Source organism: Barbus barbus (assembly GCF_936440315.1).
Source record: "Barbus barbus genome assembly, chromosome: 31".
NCBI lineage: Eukaryota > Metazoa > Chordata > Actinopteri > Cypriniformes > Cyprinidae > Barbus > Barbus barbus.
Window position 1 is genome coordinate 26,009,632 of NC_136759.1, and position 10,383 is coordinate 26,020,014.

The following is a 10,383-nucleotide window of genomic DNA, read 5'->3' on the forward strand; positions in this document are numbered from 1 at the left end:
ATTGTTTGTTCACCCTCAACCAGTATGACTTACTTTCTTCCATGGAAAACAAAATGAGACATTTTCAAGAGTTGCACCAGTCACTCTTTTCTGTGCAATTTTAATGAATAGGAGCTGGAGCTTTCAAGCTTCAAAATAGACCATTAAACTAGCACTGGTGTACAAATCATGCACACTATCCATAATTATCTGAAGCTGTTGTTTGTGGAACAAAAGCACACTGTAGCAAACTTATAAAGTCAAAAAGTTCTAATTAAAAGTCCTTGGAAGTAATATACATTACATTAATATACTTAATTGTGAACCAAATATAATGTTATTGGACACTTAGGGATAGTTCACCCAAATATGAAAATACTGTCAGCATTTACTCAAGTAGTTCCAAACCTGTATGAATTTCTTTGTTCTGCCAAACACAACGGAATATATTGTGAAGAAAGTTTATAACCAGGCTGTTTTGGAGCACCATTGACTTCCATAGTAGGAAAAAAAAGATACTATGGAAGTCAATGTTGCCGCAGAACTGCTCTGTTTCTCACATTCTTCAGAATATCTTGCTTTTGTGAACTATCCCTTTAACTGCATGTTAATTGCAGTTATATCTTAAATTAATATTAATTGCAATTAGTTGAAATTAAGAGTGTTTTTTGACCCACTTAAGTAGGACATAAGTACTGCTGCGTGGTTAAACTGAACTAATGTGGTTTCTACTGAAACTTGTACGTCATGTATTGCATGTCATGTTTACATGTGCTTATATGCTAATACACAAAATAAGTGTGATTTAAAGCACAACAAAAGATTAATAAAACAAGTAAAACTGCTGGGATTTCTGTTTGTACATTTAGGACACTAATTTTGCAGACTGGTGTACATTTATGGCGTGATTGAGGTGATTTGTTTGTCTGCCAGTGGTTAGTAGTATGCCGTGTTGCAAACACAAACTCCAGTTTTTCATAAGTGCAGTATGACGGCTTTAGTTTCACCATCCTGTTACGTGTTTTGCAGAGGAAGGCTCACGACGAAGGAGAAACATCTAAATTCACACATTTAATAATAGTCCAAAGAGAGGATACAAGGAAATCTTAGAAGCAGGCTGCACCAACATGTAGACATCAACAATAATCGACAAACTCAAACTCAATAGACAGGAACTAATAAAGTGCAGATAACAAGGACTCAACAGGTGAACTCAACTAATTAAACAGAATTGGCAAAACTAGGTTACACAGACATGTAACAGTTCGCCCCCTCCTGGAAAGGCGCGTCCTCACGCCATAACAATCCAACTGAGGAGGGAGGATGGGGGCTTTGGAAGAGGGAGTGGAGCAGGGGAGAGGACAAACCAAATACACAACAAAATTAGAGTCCATGGAGGAGTGGAGGGTGGGAGGAGCCAAGGGGAAACCAGGAGCAGGAGGAGCCAGATGAAAACCCAGGCCACAGTCACGCCCACGCTGGCCCACGGAGGAGCCGACGGAGGGAGGAGCCATGGTGGAGGAAAGGACGCTGACTCCATGGGGCCGACCAATGGTGGCAGAGCAGGTGGTGGTGGAGCCCGAGGCGGTGACAGAGAGCCGAAGAGCCAAGGCGAAGCAGGATCTAGAGGGCCAAGGCGGAGCCGGAGGCTTCGGCGACATGTGAAGGCGGGGCTCCGGAAGGCCGCGGCGGAGCCGGAGCGACAGAGAACTGAGGTGGAGCTGGAGGAGCCCAACAGAGCCAGAGGGACGAAGGGACAAGGTGTAGCCAGAGGACTGTTGTCCCGAGGTGGAGGTAGGGGGATGACGGACCAAGGCGAAGCCGGAGGGACGAGGGAGCCCGGTGGAGCTGGTGGACTGACGGGCTTCGGTGGAGACGAGGGAGCTGGAAGCCAAGGTGGAGCCGCTGGGTCGCAGGAACGAGGCGGAGTCTGAGTCTCGGAGGCTGAGGGCGGAGTCGAGGGATCCTCCAGACTCAACGCCAATGGAGCTGGAGATCGGCAGACCAGCAGCGAGCCCACGCCACAGATGGTGAGCAGAGAGGCTGACGAAATCCGGCGATGAAGATGTTGAAACAGGGACCAGATCAATAAGAGGAGGTGGGAGAGGGAGGTTGGGTGGGATAGAGTCCCAGGTATATAACTCAGGAGATGGCTGAAGGATGAGTGTGTCAGAGTGGAAGTCTATGAAGTCTCCCAGGTCCAGTTCGTGCTCACCCCCAGCGGTGGCGCCGTGGACGGGGCATTCCATAGCCCCCACGATCTCCACAGCTGCATCCACCGTCGCTTGAACTGTCGGCTCTCGCACCTGGTCAGACACTAGGGGCTCGGGCTCCGAGACGATCGGCAGCTCTGTCGCTCCTGATGGCGATGGCTCAGCGACTGCGGCAGGCTCTGGCTCTCTGTCTGCGGTGGGCTCGGGCAGCTCCACGCTGCGGGGTAGTAGTTGACTGGGCACTGGGTCCCGAGTGGGGCTGGTGTCATTATCAGAGATGTCCACGGTGAGTTTCGATTTGCAGGACACCAGTACCCACTCAATGAATGCGGTGAGGCTCTCTCGAGGACCGTCCCCGGACAACTGCTCACGTGTGGTGTTGTTAAGTTCAGCTTTGTAGAACGTGCAGAGGCAGTAGTCCGGGTAGTGCGTTAGATTGGCCAGGAACTCAAAATCCTCGGTGTGGTCCTTCAGCAGGATCATTCATAATCGAAAAATAAAAACTGGAAAAAACGGGAAACAAAACGAGGGAAAAACACGCCGCTATACTTCTGTTTTGGTCGGTTATTCTGTTACGTGTTGTGCAGAGGAAGGCTCACGACAAAGGAGATACATCTAAATTCACACATTTAATAATAGTCCAAGGAGAGAATACAAGGCAATCTTAGAAGCAGGCTGCACCAACATGTAGACATCAACAATAACCAACAAACTCAAACTCAAAAGACAGGAACTAATATAGTGCAGATAATGAGGACTTGACAGGTGAACTCAATAACTAATTAAACAGAATTGGCAAAACTAGGTCACAGGGGAAAACACAGACATGTAACACATCCTCAGCTGTTTGTGCGTGTCACATAATTGTGGGTAGGAAACGCTCAGCTGTATTTAAGCAGGCAAAGTTCCTCATATTGGAATAATCAAAGGCTCGCGGCTGAAGACTCTTCTGAGCTTCTCTCACAACACCTGCTTTCTTTATCGGCAGTTTTTCATCCTAAAACGACATTCTACAGTCACAGAACAGGTAGGATTTTTTTTTTTATTATTACTTCAATACACAGTGAGTCCAGTATTTGGATACTTGATCATAAAAGAATATACAGCATTTTATGTAGCTTTTAATTTTTTAAAATATATTTATAATGTATTTTAATATTATCTTTTTTTATCTAATGATTCAATGAAAATCTAATGAAATATTAATGAAATTCATACAGTAACAGTTTGTTTTGTTACTGCATGAACACTAGGGCAACATTGCATACTGTATAATCACAAAAACAAAACAACAACAGTAGTAAAGTGCAGTGTAGATCCAGCAGTGAAGCAGTGAGCTGATGTGCTCTCTGGTGGTGTTTTGATGCAGGATCACTGTGCGGCTGAGATGTGCACCGGTCACTGCTCCAGGTCTGTGGGAATGGCTCTTATCCCTATAGCCATCGTCTGCATGCTGGCAAATGCACTGCTGCTGTTTCCTGATATGAAGTACCAGTACCTGACAGAGAATCATGTGACCAGAGAGGCCATGTGGTGCTCTGGGATCTGGGCATCAGGGCTTCTGGTGAGCTTATCTGTTCTTTTGTTTTGTTCGGTTTGTTGGAGATCTGATACTATTCTATATTCTTTTGATATTATATATTAAAACAATTACAGAATTATTATTATTGTAATAAAAAAAGAGCAGATAAAATGTAAAAACTGTAACTTGAATGCAATATAAGTCGCTTTGGATAAAAGCGTCTGCTAAATGCATAAATGTAAATGTAATATAGTAAATGTAGTATTTCCATAATGTGTGTCTGTGCATTTATATATATACTCAGTATGAATTATTATATTATATATTTACTTATAATAATAATAATAGTAATAATAATAATGATGTAATTAAATATATATTATAAGTATGTGTTATATATATATATATAATTGAATAAAACATTATATAATTATGTATATTACAGTATATATAAGTAAGGGATAATGCACAGCCTGTGTATTAAATGGTTTTTAAATGCAGCTGTCATGTGGCATCTGTTGTGTATTTTTCGTCAGACTGTCCAGTATCGCTCTGATGGCTCTTGTGTGTTTTGTCAGGTGCTTGTGGCCGCGCGAGGTTTTACAACACACTACGAAAAGAAAGGATGCTGTTATTTTCCTGCTGAGGTAAGAGAATTGCATTGTCTGGATTTTTTTTTTTTTCTTCTTAACCATCATCATTTGAACAATAATTGATTAACATGATGCTTTGAACAAATATTCTTTCCTAATGATGCCACATCACTGAACAGTGTTTTGGGGATTTAAAAAAAAATATATATATATTTTTTATGGTGCGTCCAGGTTTTGCGTAAGTTGGGCTACACATGTTTGGCTATTCTGGCAGCTGGCTTGTGTTTCGTGGTGAGTGGGACGGGGCTGGCGCTGGGACCCCTCTGTTTACACAACAGCACTGATGGCCTAAAGTGGGGACGGCCATTAATACAAGTCAAAACTGGGTGAGTCAGACCTCAGATCGCTAGATTCTTTCACTATTTTTACAAAACTAATTTTACTGTTATTCATTCAGTAGGCAAAAGTGTCAATATTGGTATTGATTTGTTTCACTGAGAAACACATCAGACATTAAACCTGGTGTCCATTATGTGTGAATTAAAGTGATTTTAACCCAGTTAAAGTCACATGAAGTTAGCTTTGAAGTGCTGTAAAGTTAAGCTTATGTTATGTTGTGTTCAGTGTTGGGAAGGTTACTTGAAATAAGATTATAATTTGATTTTAATGCATAGCCACCACAAAATCAGATCAACTTTGATCAATCTGTGTTTAAATACAGATTCAAAACCATTAACAAGAAATAGTTTAGTAGCTATGATACTGTTTTTGAAATCACATATTTGCACAGTTATGACAGGAACCACTGGCATCTAACAGTTGATCTTAAAAAAATAAAAAATAATCTGATGTAACTCCATTTGTAATCATTAACATTATTTTTTTTTTTTTCAAAGTAACTGTAACTGATTACAATGACATTTATCTTGCAATTAAACTACATTAATTTAGTTACATGTGACTAGTTAGTTCCCAACACTGGTAGTGTTAATGTGTGCTGTTTTTTGTTTTGTGTCCATTGCACTCAAGCATTATGATATTATAAGCAAATAACTCAAGCGCATGTTGTTGCAGAGAGCAGCTTTACCTCTATGCTCCGGAGCGGTGGCCGTCTGCCTGTGTGGAGCCTCGAGGTGTTGTGATCTGGAATATGGCTCTTTTCTCCGTCCTCATGGCAGCGAGTGGCCTTCAGCTCATTTTCTGTGTTCTTCATCTCCTCACCGCCTTACTGGAGTTCATGTGCGGACCCAGCTTCTGCAATAATAAGGTACTGATGTTCACAAAGAGCCTTGTGAAAGAAAAAAAAAAACACTTCAGTGAATCCACTGTGCACTTGTAGCGCACAGTAATCTACTGTAAGATCATATAATATTAATGAAATAAAAGGACACCTTAATGACTGCATTTCCTAAGTGAACTTTGTAATATTATATTAAATTTTATATCATTTTTATTAATCTTGCCATGTTTTATAGAAGTACACTTGATGTGTTGACTAGCATACTAAAGCACATGTAATGTAATATATTTTAAATATTCTATATCATTTCAAAAGTGTAATTTAATACATGCATTAGAAATTTTAATAGAAATTATATATATTTAAATTGCTTGTAAAATACAAACATGCTTGTAAGAACATTTGGCAGAACACGTTAACCATAAATAAAAATAATAATGAATTTATATGCATGTATCTCTTAAATGGGTCAAAAATCCTCTCTAAAGTTCAGCAAATTGCATTTTTGCATTTATACAGCAATTTAAAAATATCTACTTTTCTCTCTTTTTTTAGGTTGTTCCTGCTTGAAGTGACTAGATGTTTTATTCTTTTCCTCTCCATGTGAGAATGAGAAGGACATTTTTGGGGGGTTCAAAATTCAGCTATGACTGTAAATTATTTTAAACTTATTTTTTAAACAAAAAAATAGAAATGGGAAGTGAATCAGGGAAGCCAGTTTTCACATCTCTGAAGTGTTTTACTGCACTGTCATCACACACATCCATTCCTGAGAGTGATTTTAGTGACCGTAAACTCCCAGAAACACTTGAACAATCCATGAATATGCCTTGAATAATCCACTAAAAGCACAGAGACAAATAAGCTGTTTCAAATCATCTTTATTGTAATATATATTCAGAATGCACTTTAATATTTATGCACTGTATAGTAATTTAATTTCATGTCTGTGTATGTGTTGATACTGAAATGCTTCGTTTTAGTAGATGTTATTTTTGTTTGATTTCTACAAGATTAAAAACTAATTGCATAATCACTGCATTGTGTAAAGGAATGCACTATTTACTGAATTCCATTAAACTGCGTTGATTTTAATGGAATATACAAGCCGCACACTTGCCAAGAAAAACACTTCAGAATGACTGTTCGTAATACAGAAGTATTGTGAAATGTGTGCGTCAGAAAAACACAACACCACAATCGTGTCAACATCTGACACAACATCACAATCGTGACCAAGTTATTTCAAGCTGCATAAATATTAGACATTTTCAGAGAAAACTGCATTTATAATGGCCACAAGAGGGAGAACATTCTCACAGTTCTTCATCTTTACTCCAACCATATGTTTGCTAGGAGAAAATAGTATGTACTGTAGTGTTTTATTGGTATATATGTCACAAAATGCCTGTAGTTATTGGTGTAGTTATGTCAACATTTATATGGAGCTGATTAAATTGTGAAATTAAGTAAAAAAATAAATAAAAATAAGTTTGATTACGCAATAACCGTTTGGTATATCCTACCATTTAAAATGTTTAAACTTTTTTTTAAACTCTTTATTATTAATAATAAATTAATAAATGAATACTTTTATTCTGCAAGGATACATTAAATTGATAAAGTGACAGTTTTTTAGACAAGAAGTCATTTACATTGCTACAAAATATTTATATTTCAAATAAATGCTGTTCTTTTGAACATTCTATTCTTCAAAGAATCCTGGAGGAAAAAAAAATGCATCATAGTCTCTAAAATTTTAAAACTGTTTTCTGTTTTCAACATTGATACTACTACTACTACTACTACTACTAATAATAATAATAATAATAAATGATGTGTCTGAGCAGCAAATCAGCATATTAGGATGATTTCTGAAGGATCATGTGACACTGAAGACTGAAGTAATGATGCTGAAAATTGAGATTTGATCACAGGAATAAATTATATTTTAACATTTACATACAAATAAGCTATTTTAGATTCTAATAATTCACAAAATTAAATGAGTGCAGAAATTCTGTGCATAAGAAAAAAAATAAATTCTTACAAACCCCAAACATATGAACATATATTTGTGTATGATATTTTTGTTGTTGTATGGTGACCGTGTGATTTTTTTTTTTTTTTTTTATTATTATTATTATAATTCTTATTACAAATAATAGAATTGGCAGCACCTGTACAAACAATGGAAAAAACATTTTTTTCATTCCACCTGTTCACAAACTGCATATTGTAATATTTTATGGTGTGATCACACGTTTAAAAGACAACTGTACACAAAATCATATCATTTGAAGTCTTGACTATAAAAAGGAAGTGAACTTCACCGTTATTTGGCCTACATTTCAAACAGAATTTGCACTGCGGTTTTCCGGAAACAGCAGACTTAAAATAGCTTTGAGTTGAGGGAACCCCTGCTATGGACTCTCAGGATGTAATTCATAAATTTAGTCTGTCTTATTTGTCTTCTCTACTTCCTCTTTTCCCTCGTATTGTTTCTCCCTGCTGGCGTCTCCTCTGTCACAACTCACCACTTTTCCTCTCGCGCTTTCAAACCTGCTCTATTTGGACACCCAAATATTTACACACTAAACTCTGTCCCGCCAACACAATGACTCAAAGTGGATTGTTTCTGAAGGAAAAAAGCACAGGAACGGTAAACTTGCAGCCTCTCACGTGCATCAGAGAGCTTCAACAATCTGATCGTGCTAAATAATAACTCAATTATAGTGAGATGATTAAAGGAAGAGTTCATCCAAATTCGAAAATTTGCTGTCAGGCCATCCAAGATGTAGATGAGTTTGTTTCTTCATCAGATTTGGCGAAATGTAGCATTGCATCAGTGTCTCATCAATGGATGCTCTGCACTGAATGGGTGCCGTCAGAATGAGAGTCCAAACAGCTGAAAAAAACAACAATAATCCACAACCTCTCCAGTCCATCAGTTAACATCTTGAAAAGACACAAGCTGCATGTGTGTAGGAAACAAATCCATCGAGACGTTTTAAATTCAAATTGCTGCTTCTGGTCAGAAAACCGAGTCTATAATATATGAGAATGTTTTCTCCAATTACAAAAAAAAAACATCTCCTGTTGTTCTCACATCAAAGTATTTGTTTAGGGGTGTTTTGGACTGCTTGTAAACAGTGCTTGATCTGTGCAGGTTTCTCTCCTGATGCAGACCAGACAGATTTTCACTGGAGGAAGCGTTATGGATAGAGAACTCAAGCAACAGTTTGAAGTTAGATATGCTTTAATGATGGATTTGTTTCTTTCAAACATGCAGCTATTTGCTTCACAATTCGTTATCTGATGAACTGGGGCCTATTTCTTTATAAACCTCCCATTTTGAAACAGAAAACGTACTCGGTTACTATCGTAACCTCGGTTCCCTGAGATATGGGATATCCCTGAAGCCTTTTCAATCATGCAGTGAAACTGCAGGTCCATTGGTTCGTGCAGTGCTATAAAATCGAACCAATGGCTCGGCGGCGGCGATGAGCGAGCCTACAGCTATGCAGCCCGCCAAAATGGGGGGGGCTTCTGGCTATATAAGCGGCCATTTCGCCGCCGCAGCTCAGATTTCTTCGAATGAAGCGACTGAGGCGTGCAGCTCATAGCACGGCCAGGAACGCAGTACTCGTTCCCATATCTCAGGGAACCGATGTTACGATAGTAACCGAGTACGTTCCCTGTCTATATTTCACTCGTACTGTGTCGTAAGACGCTTGTATAGGAACCAGTAAATCATGCCGTGCTATGATGGGGAACGACTCAAACCGTAACTCCCAGGGGAGTTAAAATTACACCAAGCACAGGCTGAGCCATCAGGGTCAACCATGGCCTGGGTGTTGTCCCGAAAGTAGACACTTAGTGCCCATAATATAGACCTTCCAAGAGAAAGAGGGACTTGAGCACAGTTGGTCAAGTGAACCCCAGAGATAGCTTATCTAGCCGGAAGCGGCGAACTTAAGCAGAAAGGACTCTGGCCTGCAAGGAGGGGACGTCCAGGTTGTAAAACCTCATAAATGTGGACGCCGAGGACCAGCTAGGGTGATAGCATCCACTATCCACCTGGAGATTCTTTGCTTTGTAACAGGGCGACCTTTAGCACGGTTACCAAAGCTGACAAAAAGCTGTTCTGATCTCCTGAACGAGGCAGAATGCTCGATATATACCCTTAGGACCCTGACGGGGCAGAGCAGGGACAATTCCTGGTCATCTGTCGAGGGGGGAAGCGCGGAAAGCGCTATGACCTGGGTTCTGAACGGAGTTGAGAGCACCTTAGGTACATAACCCAGCCTTGGGTTCAGGACGATCTTGGAGTCATTAGGTCCGAATTCCAGGCAAGCAGGGTTGACAGAAAGGGCCTGTAGGTCTCCTACTCGCTTAACCGACGCCAGTGCCAACAGCAGGGCGGTTTTAAATGAGAGCGATATCAGGCTCGCAGATTGCAATGGTTCAAACGGGGGGCCTCTCAAGGCCCTTAGCACGGTTGGTAAGTCCCAAGGTGGAACTGTACGAGGGCGAGGAGGGTTCAATCTCCTGGCGCCTTGTATAAACTGGACCACCGCACTATTTCTGCCCACCAATCGACCAGCAATAGGGGCATGAAAAGCCGCTATAGCTGAAGCATAAACTTTGATGGTGGATGGGGAACGCTGTTTATCCAGCATCTTCTGCAGAAACAAAAGAACCACTGATACCTCAGAGGTGACCGGATCTAAGTCGCGGTCTTGACACCAAGCCGAGAAAATTTACCATTTCAGAGCATAGAGGCGTCTGGTAGATGGGGCTCTAGCTTCCGCCGTAGTGTTAGACACGCTCTGG

At 40.2% G+C, this 10,383-nt stretch overlaps 1 protein-coding gene across 1 annotated transcript; it reads left to right on the plus strand.

Moving 5' to 3' along the window:
* Positions 1-3,115: 3,115 nt before the first annotated feature.
* LOC306850977 (transmembrane 4 L6 family member 19-like) lies at positions 3,116-7,048 on the plus strand. Its single transcript, XM_079386961.1, has 6 exons — positions 3,116-3,219; positions 3,562-3,756; positions 4,293-4,361; positions 4,539-4,693; positions 5,382-5,574; positions 6,103-7,048. Exons 2-6 carry the CDS (start codon positions 3,580-3,582, stop codon positions 6,115-6,117), a joined length of 609 nt encoding a protein of 202 aa, XP_079243087.1. The 5' UTR covers positions 3,116-3,219; positions 3,562-3,579; the 3' UTR covers positions 6,118-7,048.
* Positions 7,049-10,383: the final 3,335 nt, after the last annotated feature.

What these genes read in the sequence shown, in the direction of transcription:
- LOC306850977 (XM_079386961.1), top strand. Translation starts at nt 3,580, where the DNA reads ATGTGCACCGGTCACTGCTCCAGGTCTGTGGGAATGGCTCTTATCCCT. An exon ending in TCTGGGCATCAGGGCTTCTG is followed by an intron (nt 3,757 to 4,292) that starts GTGAGCTTATCT and finishes GTGTTTTGTCAG; the next exon opens with GTGCTTGTGGCCGCGCGAGG. An exon ending in GCTGTTATTTTCCTGCTGAG is followed by an intron (nt 4,362 to 4,538) that starts GTAAGAGAATTG and finishes TGGTGCGTCCAG; the next exon opens with GTTTTGCGTAAGTTGGGCTA.